The sequence below is a fragment of the Neovison vison genome, chromosome 12 (genome assembly GCF_020171115.1).
Source record: "Neovison vison isolate M4711 chromosome 12, ASM_NN_V1, whole genome shotgun sequence".
Classification (NCBI taxonomy): Eukaryota; Metazoa; Chordata; class Mammalia; order Carnivora; family Mustelidae; genus Neogale; species Neogale vison.
In genome coordinates, this window is record NC_058102.1 from 38,370,989 (window position 1) to 38,389,243 (window position 18,255).

The 18,255-nt window shown below is 35.7% G+C and overlaps 1 protein-coding gene across 1 annotated transcript in view; it reads right to left on the minus strand.

Moving 5' to 3' along the window:
* PTPRQ (protein tyrosine phosphatase receptor type Q) overlaps positions 1–18,255 on the minus strand; it is a 198,581-nt gene that overhangs the window by 38,700 nt on the left and 141,626 nt on the right. Inside the window, exons 32-36 of the mRNA XM_044226332.1 lie at positions 17,789–17,947; positions 17,023–17,245; positions 15,161–15,234; positions 4,621–4,720; positions 1,736–1,864 (exon numbers count right to left, since the gene is read on the minus strand). Coding sequence (XP_044082267.1) covers positions 1,736–1,864; positions 4,621–4,720; positions 15,161–15,234; positions 17,023–17,245; positions 17,789–17,947 — 685 coding nt within the window. The remainder of the gene's footprint in view (positions 1–1,735; positions 1,865–4,620; positions 4,721–15,160; positions 15,235–17,022; positions 17,246–17,788; positions 17,948–18,255) is intronic.

An 18,255-nucleotide genomic window follows, 5' to 3' on the forward strand; every position in this document is an offset into this window, starting at 1 on the left:
GAAAGATACTTCTACATCATTTTACAAATAAATCCATATATACATAAATAAACTTGGAAGCAAGAAAATAAATAATTAGGAGTTGAGAAAATAAATAATTAGGAGAAATAAGGCAGCCCCTGATTTATAAAAAACCAATAATAAACAATCCATGCAATCCTTATCCACTGTTTCCATTAGCTGCCATGACAGTCATTGTTAAAAAAAAAAAAAAAAAAAACAACTTCCAGTTTTCAGACAATGGCCAAGTTCAGAAGTATAGGAAAGAGCAAACTGTGAAAACACACAGAGTTTAAGGAATCTAACCTCACCACAGCCTGCCTAGAATGATAACCTCCTCGATAACGAGCACTTTAATACGGACTACCTTTTTTCACTTTATTAAGTCTTTTCGGTCTCCTAAAGATCTACTTAACTGAGGACTTTGGGGGGATCAATAAAGCTTCTTTTAAAAAATTGCCGTAAAAGTGTTTGGACACTTAGAAGTTTCCATTTTAGTATGAACAGATCCAAATAAATTGTTCAAACAACTAAAAATAATTGTAGTGAGAGATCTGATGTGTTATCCCTTGTACTTTGGGGTGTTAGAAGACACGGAGACTCCAGGTCTGTGGTGGTGGCTCGAACACTGAAAAAGGGAGCTGGGAGAATGCTACAGATGTTCAGGTGGCCCACAGGGGGACAGCAGAAGAGATTTCCTTTTAATCTGCAGGATGACCCTTTTAATTTAATAACACTGGATAACTTTCATTTTGCAGTATTTGGAAGGCCCCTGCTTACCGGATGACACTTCCCTCTGTAACACATATGAGATATTTTTTTCAAAGTTGCTCTCTTAGGTAAAGACCAGTTTTGCTAAATGACAACTATAAACAATTCCTTTTTAAGTTCAAGAATTTCACGGCCTATTTCTGGAGTTAATAATTTTTTTAAAGCCTAGAAGAGTTGTTCGTGTACTTTGTAAAAACTGTCATGTGCTTATAATCATCACAAAATACTGGATCTTATAAGAATTTAAACTTGTTATGATGGCCTGATGACAGTTTTTATTAAGGATTTGATGAATTTTCTTAATAGACAAGTTTTTCAAATGTGCCAACATTTTGAATGATTTATAATGATCTCAAAAGGCCTTAAAATACTTTCTCTTTAAAATTAAGCACCTTTACTATTTCTAGTACATACTGATGACACACTTTTCCTTCCAAAGGTAATTTTTACTTTGTATTTCATTTTTAAATATTAAGCAATTTAAAAAATATAGTGTTAATACACAGTTACATTTTTAATGTAATTTCATACTAAAATAAAGAGCTATCAGGCTTTTATAAAAGTGATAAAAACAATATCAAGTCATCACAAATTTAATTAAACTTGTAATTAAAAATATGGACATTTCCAGAAAATCCAATATAAAAGAAATCAATCACATGAAGTGAATTATTACACATAATTTTAAAAGTTTAATGTGTAAAAATATTTGTCTCAGAAAAAAAAAAACCTTGCTTGAACATTATAGTCCGAGGTTCATATTGAACCCAAAGCATGAGGAAGATTAAGTGATTCTCCGAACACCAGTGAGAAGTGTGCAGAAGATGGAGGTCACCCTTTGAAAGAAGATCTCTATGACCTGTGTAAATAGGAGCCCCACAAACACTTCCAACAAGCATAGGTCAGAATAGGGTCATGGCTCCAGGCCCTCTGAACCACTGTTCGCCAAGAGGAGTGTGCTCACCGCGTTAATCTCTCGTCCTTCAGTTCCAGGTCTGCCACAGTGATGAGCTGATCCAGCTTGAATTTGGTGTCAATAATTTCTGCGTCTTGAGGAGAGTATGTGCCACCTTCTTTCTGCTTCTGTCGAATTCTAAAATAAGTGTGGTAAAGTCCGAAAAGAAAATACCATAGAAAGCATATGAAATTAAGTTTCATTTTCTCTTTAAGGAAAGATATCCATCCAATATTTTCTTTGTTGGGGTCATGTCTCTGAATATGGTGCAGATTTTTAGCTACTTAACTTCTTTCCCCTGTTTTAATTTCATAAAACCCAATTCTACTATACTCCTTTAACAGGTTGCTTTGTTGTAGTTTCAAATTTTAATGAGAATCTGTTGATCAGGGCCTGGACCACTGGCAAAATTTAAAACTATAGTGCAAATGAAGCTGATGCTGTGAGCTTGTTTTTCCTCCCTCTAGCTGTCTCTAGATTTGTCATAAAGAGAAAGTAAGCCGAAGTGGAACCCACTCATTGCTATCAGCACCAGTGCTAAAAGACAATGGCATGTCTACAGTCATGAAAATGTATAGAAATATGTTTTGAATTGTCCCATTGGCTTTTTATAAAAATATTGTGCATCTTATAATGTTATCTTTATTTACATTCAGAAAACTCAGGTTCAAAAATAAAAGTCACATGAATTTGAGAATTAAATCCAAGTCCTTCCATTTTAAGCCCTTTACATGTTTATTTTTCTATGACATAGAATGGTAATTACAAAGTGATATTAGCTAATCTTTTACATTTCAAACACTTATTATGTAATATCAGTTGTGTATTCAGGATGGAATAGAAAGTATAAAATATAGTGCCTATTCTCAAGAACATTACAGTTTAGTTGAGAAGCAAGATCTAAATGTAGCAAAAGCAATAAAAAGAAAAAAAAATCCAAATCCCAATTCATAAGACAGCTATTAGTATTGATAGGAAGTAAAAAAGTGAGATCTGATTTGAGTGTTCCAGAATAAGAAGGAGGAAGAAGCACAATTCTGGCTGACTGATAAAAGCAGAGTTGTATAAAAACCTCAAGAATGTTCAGGTGAGAACAGAGCCATTTGGCTGAAGAGAAGTATATCAGGAGGTTGTAGGGAATAAGAGGGAAGTATTTCTTGCCCACATAAGGAGTTCATCCTATAAGGAGACGAAAAGTCAGAAAAGTTTTTAGAGTAAGGAAACAATATGAATATGGCCAAAGCATACCCCTCAGGACAAGGAAGATATCTTACACAATCCATCCCTAAAAGTGCCTAGAATAATGACATTCCCTCACCATCTCCTGGCTGAATCTGAGAACAGTATGTAGCAAAAGAAAAATATTTGTTTCAAGAGCTCCTCAAATTAGCCATCAAAATGATGATTTAAGAGATTAATGGTGAAAGAGATGATGCATGGCGTACGGAATATGGGGCCACCTTCTCTAGATAGAATAAAAACAGCCTATCGAGCTACTTAGGAAATTAGTGTCATGGTTATTTTTGCAAATATAAGGCCCCTTTAGCTCAAAAACTATTTTATGAAGCCAGATTTTAGGACCACAACTAAGATTTCCCCTGAGGCCCTGTAAACAGCAAGAATTAGGAGACTGATACTGGGAATTTAAAGGGACCCTTGGGGACGCCTGGGTGGCTTGGTGGGTTGGGCCACTGCCTTCAGCTCAGGTCATGATCTCAGGGTCCTGGGATCGAGCCCCACATTGGGCTCTCTGCTCAGCGGGGAGCCTGCTCCCCACCTCCCCACCCCCCACCCCCGCCTACCTCTCTGCCTACTTGTGATCTCTCTCTTTGTCAAATAAATAGATAAAATATTAAAAAAAAAAAAAGAAATTTAAAGGGACCCTTGGAAAATGCAGTAGAGACTTGTTGGTAAAATAAACAGGAAAAAGGGGTCCACCATGTAAGGAAGTTGGACGTCTTCAAAGTGTTGTCCTGATTGTAAAAATGATCTCTTCTGTATAAACTTTAAGATTTAGACCTAATTAAAATATTTTTCATTAAACCTATCTGAGTTATAAGTTATTTTAAAAATGCAGAAATCCCAGCATCTTCAGCTTTTGTGGTTTCACTTTATTGTCTCTTAGTTTTAAACCCAGCCTTCTTCGCCTTGCTTTGTGATAATGGAGCTAGATTCTATAATACTTCCCTTTGCCAGTTGTATTCACTGGTGAATGATTCTGGTAGCTCAGCATCCCCCACACTATTCAGCAAGATGGGCTGTTTCTACAGACCAATGGAAGACTGCCTATCTTCCATTCATGATAGTTAGCTTCCCACAACAGAGCAGAGGCCCTTCCCTCTGACATTTTCTTTGCTCGCGGGTTGCTGCTAGGTGACAGGCTGTATGTGCCTGTCGGAGACATTCTATGTCAAACTTTGGAGTGAGACTTCTAATTCTCAGTTCCTTTATTGTCCATTCTTCCTCAGCCTTCAGAGAGCAGCCGTTTTGTAGGATTTGTTACTTCAGAACCCTTGAGAGTTTTTTTTTTTTTTTTAATTTTTAAGATTTTATTTATTTATTTGACAGAGATCACAAGTAGGCTGAGAGGCAGGTAGAGAGAGAGGAAGGGAAGCAGGCTCCCTTCTGATCAGAGAGCCCAATGTGCGGCTCGATCCCAGGACACTGGGATCATGACCCAAGCCGAAGGCAGAGGCTTTAACCCACTGAGCCACCCAGGAGCCCCATGAGAGTTCTTTTATCACCTATAGTAGTTAACTATTTCAACTAGTTAGCAATTTTTTAAATTAAATATTCCCCATTCAAATGAGTATTGTGGCTTTTGTCTCCTGATTGCAAATGACTGAATAATGTCCATAAAGCAGCTTAGGGAAGTGAGTACAAATAAATCTTACCTTGCAAATGCAAAAATAGCTGTCCCAAGAAGAATGATTGAAAGGATACACAAAGTGACGGAAAGAATAATTTCTACAGTTCTTTCAGAAAGTCCTTCACCTGAAGAGGAAGTAGAACGTTATTATTGATTATTATTGTGAAATACTACTGGGGTCTCAAAACACAGAAAAATATTTTCTTGGAATGTTTCTCAAGAATGCTAATAGGGTCAACATATATGTTTGTTCTCCTTCTTCTCCTAGGTTTTCTAAATCTGGGGCTCAGACCTTGGACCTCTTCTTTTTTCTATCTAAACTCACGACCTTAGTGAGCTCCTGCAGTCTTGTGGTTTTAATTTTCAATATAGGATGATGACAACGTAATTGCTATCTATCGAACTTCAGACGTGAGTATCCACTTGCCTACTATATATCTTTACTTAGAAATGTAATTAAAATTTCAAAATCAGTATCTAGTTTGAACTTCTGTAACTCCTTCATTTCAACTGCATCTTTCTACCTCTTAGTGGATGGCAACTTCACTGACCTCGTTACTCAGTCCAAAAACTCTGAAGTCATATTTGACTCTCTTTCTCTCGTAGGACACATTGACAATATCCTAGGAAATTCTGGTGCTTCCATCTTCAAAATACATACACTTTTCATTGAAAGAAACTAAGGAAACTTGGAGAGATAGTAATTAAAGTGTGATAAGCAAACAAAAGGGATTTGGGACATCTGGTGGGGCCAGACAGCCAAGAAGCTATCAAAGGCTAACGGTACAGAAAGAACTAAAGATCATTGCAGAAGTTCCCACTGGTTAAAGAGGGAACAATTCAAATTTTATGATGAACAAAAACTGGAATTTGTGGAAACAGATTCAATATATAAAAATCCACAAGTTCTAATATTATTCATTGAAAGAGAAATAAAAAAATGCACAAACTTTTAATCTGTAAACAGTGCTTATAGCCAGACTACCATTTCCTTATTTTAAAAGTAAGCAATTAAAGGGAAAAGAGTAAGCATTTTTTCCCAACTTTCTCATATGAACTATATTTCATGAATTAAAAAAATAGTCCTACATAAGGCAATAAAGCTCTTCTGAGAGGAGAGTTCCATTTAGTAAGTGCAGAAGGAATAATACAATTAGAGATTAGTTTTTCATTCCTAATAAAGTAATTGATTTAGGTAACAATCATAAATCCATCCTTAATGATTAGGAGGTAGGTTGAAAGCAATTGGATATTAACAGGACACTAAACTCTCATCCTACAGATTATTTGTTGGTTATAACAAGGGGGAGAAAACCAACTTGCCAATGTAGGATCAGGCTATCACTATAACTAAACCCACTGATCAATTTTAACATCATTGAAATGTGACAACCAGATATTATATGCCTCCTGATGAGAGGTAATTTAATCTAGGCAGCCAACACCTGCAAAATACTCTTGCCGAAAATGTTAATTGTGAATATTCAAACCTTTAGATCTTATTTCTAATTTTAAGAAAGTAGAGGAAGGAATAAAAATTAAATCATACCTAGAGAAAAAAATCAAACAAATCAGAATATGGGACCACCTATAGAACAACTCATGTGGTTGCCTAAATGAATCTATGGCATAGGGGAAAAAAGAGGAAGAAGAAAAGAGATTGAGAGACACAACAACAAAAAATAATAAATGGACCTCTTACTGGGGTCCTGATTCAGACATATTATGGAGAAAAAAACAGAAGATGATTTGAAAATATATAGAATATTATATATTAAGGATTTTATTTATCATTAATTTTATTTAACTGTGACAATAGAAATGTTCTTATTAGAGAAACATACTAAATAGTGGAACATAATGCATTGTGTGATTTCCTTCTTTCCTCCCTCTCTCTCTCTCTTTTTTCTTTTCTTTTCTTTCTCCCTTTCTCACTCCCTCCATCCCTCCCTCCCTTCCTTCCTTCCTTCCTTTAGATTTATATTTATTTATCTGACAGATAGAGACACAACGAGAGAGGGAACACAAGCAACGGGAGTGGGAGAGAGAGAAGCAGGCTCCCCGCTAAGCAGGGAGCCCAATGCGGGGGATTGATCCCAGGATCCTGGGATCCTGACCGGAGCCCAAGGCAGAAGCTTAATGACTGAGGCACTCGGGCACCCCTGTGTGATTTACTTTAAAATACTTCAGAAATAAAGGAACAAATGTGTAAATAAAACAAGCGTAACAAAATGTTAAAAACTATTACATTTAATTAGTAAGGATTTAGGGTTTCATTATACTATTCAAAACTTTGTGTAAGCTGCATTCATTTCTCATCCCCTCTGCTGCCAGGATCTTGAGCAAGGCCACCACCCTGCTTTGCATAAATTATTGTATAGATGCCTAACAAGTCTTGGATTCACCCTTGTGCTCTTCCCATTTATTTTCAATACAGCAGGAAGGGCAATCCTTTTTATAACACTTCTTTCTAATTAAAATCCTCCTCATTTCTCACAGGGAGAAGCCAAAGTCCTTCCAATGGCCTCTGATATCTGGTCCCTCATTAACTCTTTGACTCCCTGTTATCTCTCTGACTTCCCTTTCAATCTTTACCTTTCTCACTCTGCTGGAGCCAGACTGGCCCCCTTGTTGTTCTTGGAACATGTCAGGTCATGGGGCATTTGCACCAGCTTCTTCCAGTGCTTGGAAAAGTATTCCCCTTGTATATCTGTCTGAGTAGCCATTTCATAACCTTTGAGGGTTTGCTCAAAGATCACCTCAATGAAGCCCGAATGGATCAAATATATGTGTTCTTCCAAAATTCATATGTTGAAGCCCTAACCCCTCAGAATGACTGTATTTGGAGTTAGGAAGTCACTAACATTAAATGAGGTCATAAGGGTTGCGCCCTAATCCAATAGACATAGTGTTCTTATAACAAGAGACACCAGAAAGCTATCTCTCTCCCTCTATGTGCATAGACTGAGGAAAGACCCCATGAGAACGCAGTGAGAAGGAGATCTTCTGCCAGCCCGTAAGAGAGCCCTGACCACACAACAAATGACTGGAACTTGGTTCTTGGACTCCTAGCATCCTGAACTGTGAGCAAAATTTCTGTTGTTTAAGCTATACAGCCTATGGCATTTCGTTATGCTAGCCTAAGCAGACTAAGACATCATTCTATTTAAAACTGAAAGCTCCAACTTTCTCACTTCTGCCTTCTGCCTTCTACCTCAACTGTACTCCGTTCTACTTTTTCTTTTCTCCATTGCTCTTACCACACTTTAATATATCTTACAATACATTTATTATTTACAGTCCTCACTGTTCATTGTCCAGAGTGTAAAGCTCCCTGAGGACAGGAGTCTTTGTTTTATTCAAAACTGTATTCCCGGGACGCCTGGGTGGCTCAGTTGGTTGGACGACTGCCTTCGGCTCAGGTCATGATCCCAGAGTCCCGGGATCGAGTCCCGCATCAGGCTCCCAGCTCCACGGGGTGTCTGCTTCTCCCTCTGACCTTCTCCTCGCTCATGCTCTCTCTCACTGTCTCTCTCTCAAAATAAATAAATAAAATCTTTAAAAAAAAAAACTGTATTCCCAGTTCTGAGAATAATACCAGATACATAATAAATGCTCAATAAATTGAACATTCATTAGTAAATTTGCTAAATTTACTAATGAATATAAATATTAGTTTTGAAATAGACACTAAAAATTTTCAGGTTAAAGATCAAACATTGAAACAAATAAGAAATGCAAGATATTTATCATTTACTTAGAAACAACTATTACAATTATAACCATTTTTAAGTTACATGAGTTATCATTTAAAATTGTCCTGTAAAAAGTATTAAAGTTAAGTGACAAAATAAAATGGGTTAACTAACTATGTAACAGGCAAGAATTGGTGTTTTAATTTTTTTCCCCTGGATTGGTGCTTATGAAATGTTAACAATAGGAAAGGGTTCCTGTGGCTATTTTGCCTGGTGGATTCAAATGAATACTGACTCTTAAAAACTGTTTCCAGAATTTCATGGACATCTAGAATCTCCAGCTAAGTTAGGAGACTGGAAAGCAGCATGTAGCTCATACAGTATACCCTCTATTTTATATGTTAACATGTGAATGGCTTGTTTTAAGAATTTTCATATGCTGACTCTAATTGGATGTTTATGGGAAAGGAAATACATGAAGATGAATAAAGAATCCTCTTTATTAGGTAATACTTAATCATTGGACCTTAGAACCCAGTGGGGAAAAAAATGATTTCATAGACCACAAAAAAATGTTTCAGATTAGATTACGGTTTCAAAGCACTAGCCAAGTAAAGTGAGGAAATGACATACAATGTATTAATAAACAGTATGTAATCCTTTTGGGCACATGTATTACAAATGTACTAGTAGGAAAGGACAAAGTGTACCATGACTGTTGAGCACAAATTCTGATTCACTGCTATGCATATACCCACAGAGCATTACTGTCTGAAATGAAGTCACTTCTCCAAATCCTTCCATATGAAATGGAGTTCTTTCACTTGAAAATATAAACATAATTCTCTCTGTAATAAGCAGAAGTCATTTCCTGACCAAACTTAAAGTCCTAAAAAAGGTCACAATAAATTATGTTTTATTTGCATAATAAAATGTACTGCTATAATTAAGCAAACATAATTATAAAGCACTAATTTTTCGTGTTTTTTGATTGAAATTATTATTATTTCACTTCAGTTGATAGATCTGTTATAAGCCGGTTTTATAACTCTAAGCAGAAGCTGAATTAAATGAATTATAAAGCTCATTGGACACATCTGGCTCTTGATATAGATGTATGTCATGTGAAAAATCTTCTAATATCATTATTAATCTTAAAAGAAAACAAATTGTTATAACAGAACTCAAGTATAAGGATCTCTTCTCTTTTGGACAGTACTGTTCATCCCAGATGTTCATGTACTGCACAAAGAATTTATTAAAAGTCACTCAATTTCATAATTGAAGAGATGTAAGTTAAAACACCCTAAGGGCACCTGAGTGGCTCAGTCAGTTAAGTGTCTACATTTGGCTCTGGTTATTATACTGCAGTCCTGGGATCGAGCCCTGCATTGGCCTCCTTGCTCAGCAGGGAGCCTGCTTCTACCACCTCTGCCCTCTTCCTCTGCCCTCTCCCTCTGCCCTTCCCCCACTCATGTTCTCTCTCTCTCTCTCTCTCTCTCTCTCAGATAAATAAAGAAAATATTTAAAAATAAATAAAATAAAATACCCTGGACATATTTTCATGCATCAGTTTGGCAAAATATTAAAAGTAGATAATAAAGAGTGGTTTCTAGGGTGTAAAGAAACACTCCTTGTTTAAAAAAAAAAAAAAGGAGTTTTTGTATCTTTTTGTGCAAAAGTAAAGCATACTCCTGTGTGAATCCTAATCTCAAAAAGCTAGGAGAAAAAGATGATTAAAAAAAAAAAAAGAGCTGAACATAATTAAGAATGTTGCGAGGAGAAAATGGTACAGCAAGGACAGTAAGTCTGTGGGAGCAGAAACATCACTAGGAGCAGGGCAACTGCAATGGACTCGGACACATAGCAATTTCCAAGCAATGCGTCCAGTGGTTACAAGCACAGAGCTGACCTGAGTCAGGCTGCCTGGCTCTAAAAGCTGGGGCTACCCTGTCCCAGCTCTGTAGCCTCAGGCAAGATGCTTTAAAGACCCACCTTCAGATTTCTTAGCAATAAATTTGAGGATACCTATAAATAGGGGATTTTGTTAATAGGTTTGTGAAGAGCATGTGTAGTTATATATAAAAATATTTATAAAAGCCTTGGCACATCAATAATTATCTTTATTAATAAACATTTCAGGGCGCCTGGGTGGCTCAGTGGGTTAAGCCGCTGCCTTCGGCTCAGGTCATGGTCTCAGGGTCCTGGGATCGAGTCCCGCATCGGGCTCTCTGCTCAGCAGGGAGCCTGCTTCCTCCTCTCTCTCTCTCTCTGCCTGCCTCTCTGCCTACTTGTGATCTCTCTCTGTCAAATAAATAAAATCTTAAAAAAAAATAAACATTTCATATTTATTCATCATTCATTCATCTGATTTGCCCTTCCAGTTAGCTGATGAGGTGGGTACTATTATTTTCATTTTGGAAATAAGATTTCAGAAATTAATTTGTTAAAGTAATGAACCCAAGGCTACATAAATTCAATATATGCCCATACTGCTTGAAATATCCCTGTCTGACTCCAAAGTTTATGAGGTTCAGTACCACATTACCACTGCCTCGTTAACATCATAAAACTTTCCTCATTTGTCTGGTGTCTTGGAAGCAAGTGATCCTTTTGCTGCAAAAAAATACATAGTGACTCGCTACTTCTGCTTCTAAGAGAGCATTTTGGAACTTCTCATTGTTAGCATAGTAATTAAATGAGAAGTGTTATGACAAAAGAAAACAATCACAGAGTGCCTTTGCCATGGGGTTTAAGGTTTCATCTTGCTCCGCTTTAATGAAGCCTGGAAAGGTGCAGAAAGCAGTGTCTGGTTTTCAAATCACAGGAATCCTCTATAATTAAACCTTGTAATCAAAACATTGCCGATAAGCAGTTTCCATAAACTGATGTGCCTAACGAGGATTTTTAAGAAGAGTTTAAGACAATCCTTATGAGTTTTGCTAGTAAAAATGCTAATGCTCATTCCGAGTGAAAACAAAATCAAATAAATTGTAGGTATTTTTTAGGATTAAAATAATGGCATATGTCATTTCCCCTGTTTATTCCTACAGGCCATAAAGATTACCCTAAACGCAAACTCCTCTTCCACATACTCATACTTATTCAGCAAAGCCCTGCCTGGTCCCTTCTTACTTGTGTTTTTGTTAGCCCTTTTCAATAAACAAATCTTTTAGTTGATCAGTCTACAGTGATTCTTTTACCCCTAATTTTAACTTCCAAATGATAGTATTCATAAGACGCCCAACCACTGTCAAAATGGTCTGTCTTGGAATTGTATACTCTATATTAACTTAAAAAGACAGTCTTGCAAAGACTTAAATCCTGAAGATTTTACTTTGCTTGGAGCTCACCGCCTGTGCTATGCTAAATACCAGTGAAGGAATGTGTATCCATGGGTGGTTTGAAGACCTAGATGGGATCCTCACTTCTTTCACTGAAGTCTGAGATCACATACACACATAACTTCTCAGCAGGCTTGTCAGGAATGTTGGGAGCCTCTAGCCTGTTGCAAATGGTATCACTCATCCTAATACATGACATATTTGAGATAAACAAGGACTTGAACATCCATTGTAATATTCTGATGATACAGGAGTGTTGCATCAATGCACTGTTTGCTCCCTATTTGCTCGCTCCCATTTTCACAGCCATGAAACCATTCTTACCACTGACCAATGTAGAAATATTTATGTTTATTTCCTTTTTGAGTCCTACTACGTCTTCATTGGCAATTCCTCACCACCCCCACAAACTCTTGTAAGTCCATGGTCTTTTATTAATGTCAAATCATAGATCATGGCCATTTCTGGAGGGTACTCTTTGGTGCCTGACCCATCAAGCTGAATCTGATATCCATAGAACTGTAAGATCTAATAGTCAGGTGTAATATGAGGACAGAAATTGATGGTAGTAAATCCATTAACTAGCCAGATGACTGGGCTACGTTTCCAGACACTGAGGAATTCTGCTCCAATGGTCCACTCCATATTCCCAAAGTACACATCTCATTTCACCACCACTCAGGGTGATACTCCTAACCATTTTCTCCACTCCTGCCTGTCATGGTTTCACTAACTTTAAATGACTATCTTGATAGCAGAACTCATGTGATCAATCCAGAGTAAGATTATAGGGCAGAAGCCTAATACAAAGCCATTGTTTATCAGAAGAAAATCCATGGAAGAAACTTAAAGGAGGAGACTGAACAGCTTCTCTTATGTCCCTGGTCTACAAATAATGTACAAATTCTGAAAAATTAGATCACAGATGTACAGAACCGTTCCTTGTAACTACCCAACCCAATGACTTTCTACCTTATATGTTGAATCTACATTTCACCAGTGCTTCCTTCACTAATTTTGACCAGATCCTCTGCTCTGCTCTTTGTTCCACATCTTGCATCCCCTTTAGACTCCTGTTATTACCAGGGCACACAGACATCAGTACCTGGAGGACTGGGGTGGGGATAGTCATGATTTCAAAGAAGGAATGAGAGAACTCATGGCATATTTCTGCTACCTTCTAGAATTATTTTATTCCACTGAATTGGTGGCGAGAGAAAGGAAGAAAAAGAAGAGCATCACCGAGGAGCACCCTGAAACCACCTGCAGCCAAAGTACTAGTTGAGGTCCACCCTCAGCCAGAGAGAACCTATTTGACAGAATGTGAGAAATCACATCCCTGAACATCATGGTTTCGCATGCTTGTCTTTCCCCTTTTTTTATTCCTATTACTCTGGGTGTTGTAACTTCATCTCTCAGAGAACTGACTGAACGTATCTTCACATCGATAATCTGCATGAAACCAGCAGTCTATGAGAGACATAACACACAAGAAAACTACACAGCAAGGCAACATCTTCAGCACTATTCCTACAAAATGTCATCTCTGTTAGATACATGAACTATCCACTTTGTCTGTGTCTCTTATCTTCATTGGTAAACACACCAGGATCACCATTTTGTTGTCGTAATAGTTTCTGAATGCTCTGACCTAAAGGAAATGATGTTGGTGCCATCAAGACATTTAGTTCACGGGGCACCTGGGTGGCTCAGTGGGTTAAAGCCTCTGCGTTCAGCTCGGGTCATGATCTCAGGGTCCTGGGATCGAGCCCCGCATCGGACTCTCTGCTCAGCGGGGAGCCTGCTTCCTCCTCTCTCTCTGCCTGCCTCTCTGCCTACTTGTGATTTCTGTCTGTCAAATAAATAAATAAAATCTTAAAAAAAAAAAAAGACATTTCGTTCACTGTGGTGGTGTCAGGGTGTGATCCATTCACCTATCAAATGATGAAATACTCCACACCATTTCAAAACCACAAGTCTAGTCAGCCAGATGTAAAATGATTGAATTACTGAGTAAAATTAATTAATCAAACTATTGATTTCATGGAATAAGACAGTTGAGGCAAAGAAATTCATGTTATTCCTCTATAAACATCTATGTAGCCCCCTTATTTCTTCAAGACTGAAAATTTCCTTAACTAAGTAGAGGATGCTGAAGCTGACTTTTTAGACAATTAAAACTTCCTCAACAAGAGGAGAATTTCTAACTTAGAATAATGGAAAAATCTACCTTCTTCCAGCCACAACTCTCACTGAAATCTGTTGCAACTCACATTATACCGTGGATCTGAATGGCACACAAAGGTACACATTCTAAGAGCTTGATACAGAGAAAATTGGGAGCTACAATGTATTAGGAGAAATCCTAGGGAAATAATTTTTCCTAAAAAACAGTATATTTCTATAATCCTTGATTATAACTTATCCAAAAAGAAGTAATTAAGTATTTAAAATTTTACTAACTATAAAATATTACTATCTTTACATACGCTATTTTATTTAAGTCTTTCAAGTGGACACTTCCATCACCATTTTCTAAATAGGAAACTGAGGTTTATGGAAATTATTTTCTCAAGTGGCAGAGTCAAGTTTTGAATCCAGGTCTAAATCTTGTTTTTCTATTTGTAATGGTTATGGAATCTGTGCTAGAATACTGGTTGAGCCACTTAATTACTTAATCTGGGCCTTGGTTTCCTCATCTATAAAGTGGAGCTAACAGCACCTAAAAGCTTCTCTCCATCTTGGCACTATTGACATTATGCACTAAATTCTTTGCTGAAAAGACTGTCCAGGGCAATACAGGATGTTCAGCAGCCTCTCTGGCCTCTACCCACTAAATACCAGTAGCTTGGCCCATAATTGTGACAACCAGACATCCAAAAATGGCCACAGACATTGCTACATATTCCCTGGAGAGTAAAATCACTCTGGTTGAGAACTACTGGTATCAATTAAAAGACAGTTGTGAAGAGTCCATTAGTTACTCCATACAAAGAGTCTAGAAGATGATGATGATGGTTAAGATGGGGGTGGGGAGGAAGTGGAGGAAAACACTTGGCATTGGACTAAATTGTACTTCTGTTTTATTGAGCCTGATTGGGGAGAGATAAAAACTCATGAAAGACTTGATTAGAAAGAAAATACACTTTAAAACAGCTGGTAAGTTTCTAGATTATTTCAGGAAAACTTCCATAAACCTTTTCCTTTCTTTATTAAGTAAAAATGTTTTACATATAAGATTATATATTAAACAGCCAAGTAAACATTTGCTTAGTATAATACTAGTACACATCAGCATAGAGCTAACACCATATTGAAATCAATGTCCAGATTTGAATAGATGGAACATCCATCACTTAAAAAAATATCACAAATACTATTTTTTCTTTGTCAGGCTACTTAACCTTGAAATGAATTTATACTTGAGAACATTCAGTCATGGATTAATATATTTACTAATGAATGTTACAACTATGATTACCATGCTGAGATTATCAATGGAATTAAATTACAGAATATATCTTACCTAAAGTCTTAACAGGATCAGAATAATCAGAATCAGTAAATTGTCCCATAATATTTGTGGCTCTAAATTTAAATCTATGAAATAAAAAAAATTAAAAATCAACAATTTGTATGATATATGATTTTTTTCTATGAACAATTTAACAAATTGCAATGAAAAATGCACATTTTTATTCAAGAGAAAATGTATTTATAAGATGCAAACTTGGAAATCAGTTGCCATCAGAACAATATATCCTATCCTTATGTGAGATGAATAATTATCCTGAACATAAGAGAGTAATTAAAAGTTTGGCCAGACTCGTGAGGTCAGCAGTTTAAACAGATGAAGTAGATTACATCCCTCATAGATTTATTTGGATGAAATTGTTTCATGTCTGTGAAACTGTGTTACACAAACATACCTTACAAATACAAAGTATAATAACTGCTATACCTCAACTACCTTTGAAAATACCAGTGATTTGAAAGGGTCATACAGAATTATTTTGTTCACATGTTAACAAAGTAAGAAAAATTCTTCTTAATTTTCTGTGTGCACACAAGTATTTTCACTTTCTATGCATTTATGACATAAGAAACAGAACATGGTTACAGAATGGGTGATTCTAACATCTTCAGAGATAACTGAAATTTACCTTATTTAAAAATGATAGACATCTAAGCATTTTAAAGTACAAAACCAACTTATATTAATAAGTTTCAGTTTGTAATTTAATCTCTACCCTTCTCAAATTCTCATGATTTTATTGATTATGTGAAGAGTCTGTGTTGGGAAAAGATGCAAAATAAAAAATATTTGAATAAATATTAAATTTTATTTCAAATAAAATATTTGAATAAATATAAATATTAAAATACTTGAATAAATAGTAAATAAATAAAATTTGAATATTGAACTTTGAATAAATATTAAATATTTGAATACATATTAAATAAATAAGTAAGTAATTTTATTACTGTCTATGTATAATGATTAAATTTCAGGCAATGACTTAGTAACCAAAGTAACTATACTTATTAGTTGATGATACAGCAGTCTATTTTTTCAAATGTCTAACCTTTCTGTTTTTCTAATGTTAACTTGGCTTAGGATGTTTATGAAGAATTTAATAATGCTTTAATTATCAGGCAAACAAGAAATTAGCTGCATTTTTCAAATTTAGTAGTAAAAACTATATTTTGGAGATTAAATAATTTAAAATTAAAATTGACAAATTTTAAAAATTTAAAATTTAAAATGACAAAACACAGTTAATTTAACAGGAGATAAGTGATTAATTTAGCAAAGCATTTAATAAAACCAGAATACCAGCAGTAGTATTTAATTCACTAGATTATTATGATGTACAAAATGACAAATATTAAAGTGAATTATAAATATTTCAGTCACTAATTGAGTGGCTTGGTAGTACAAAGAGGAGAAAATTGCTGCTGTGACTGATAAACTGAAGATGTCATCAATTAAAAGATTAGGATAGTGTTTCTAAAACCCTGTACATTAGCATGTGTTGCAAAATACTGAGTGAAGAGCACAAAATATTATATGTTAGTCACATTATCTTTTACAGAAATAATTCAGTTCTCCGATCCATGTTCTCCAATTACATGTTTTTCATATTGTTCTTATGTCACTTACCATATCAAGTCATAATTACTTCTAAGCTTGCTTACTTTCCCTACAGAACTGTACATTTAGGGAATGTAAGGACAATGTCTTATTGATCTTCACAACATAGCAGGTCATGATACATTATGGATGCTAGTATTTATTGGAAACACAAAAAGATGGGTAGATGGATGAATAAAAGACGTCGACTTGCTTGCTGCCACGATGCATTCGTAAGTGTCAACTATACTTACAAGTATTGCTTTTTTGGTTTCAGAGGTCCATTGCAAACTCTGTCTTCATTGCCAGGAATCATGCACGCATTATCAGCGCCAATGATGTAGATTTCTTCATTGCCACTGAACTTTGTCTTTCCTTCCATACATGGAGGATTAGGAAAGCCTTCATTTGTAAAATATGGCCTTGGTTTATTAAAATATGCATCATACCACTTTGTTACATTTCCATCATGCTGAGCTATTTTCAGAAAAAAAGGATAAAATAACAAGTAATATATGAAGGTATTTTTTCATTTCTGAAGAGCATTTCTATAATTGCATGAGGAAAATCTGGATGCAACATCCGTCATTCTGTGAACCACAAGGGATGAATCAGCTGATCTACCTGGATTAACAGGGAACCCTATCTTTCTCCATTCCATATCACTGAGGCTTTATTGTGGAGGATAACTTCTCAGAGACTGAAAGAACCTCTCTCAGTCAAGGGTAACTCTCCTGTTCATACCTCCAAAGAAGCTATCAAGACTCCATCTTGCCAAAATCAAACAATCCAGTCAGTATATGGAATAAATAGATCACATATTTTAACTATGCCTTTTCTTATTTTGGTCAAGTAATTTAGGTGTACATTAATGATTAGTATAATTAATGATAATATTAAGCTCAAAAGTTGTGTGATAGCAGGTAATCAACCTTATATTACTAATTTTGAACTGAAATTTCTTTAGCAGTCAACAATTCATACTCTAATTTAACAAGATAAGTTAACAGTTGATGATACCTCCTGCTTCTGTTACAAGCACTTGTACATTTTTGATTGGTCCATGATCATCATTGTAGTAACATATTGGCATTCTGATTGTAATTGTTGTTGAAGTCACAAGCAGTTTTCCTGTGGCATCATAAATAGGGGTTGGTTTGGTTTTTGGTCGTGCTGGAGCTTTAAACAAAGAAGAAATATCACTGCAATTGATTTTTTTGTTTCTGAAGAGAAGAAAAAATTTTAAATTCTCATTTCATGCAGGCAATTTATATATAAAATGATGACAAATGACAAATGAAACAGAGTTTTGTTTGAATATAACAGATGGTTAGCAATTATTATCTCCTGAAGTTTTAATTATGTATTTCATAATTGCTTGAGATAATGGGGCTCAGGTGTGATTTTTACCCATCTGAGTCCTCTTCACATATTAAAAAAATCAAATTATTTATGTTCCCACTCATATAATTTTTATAAGTGCATTA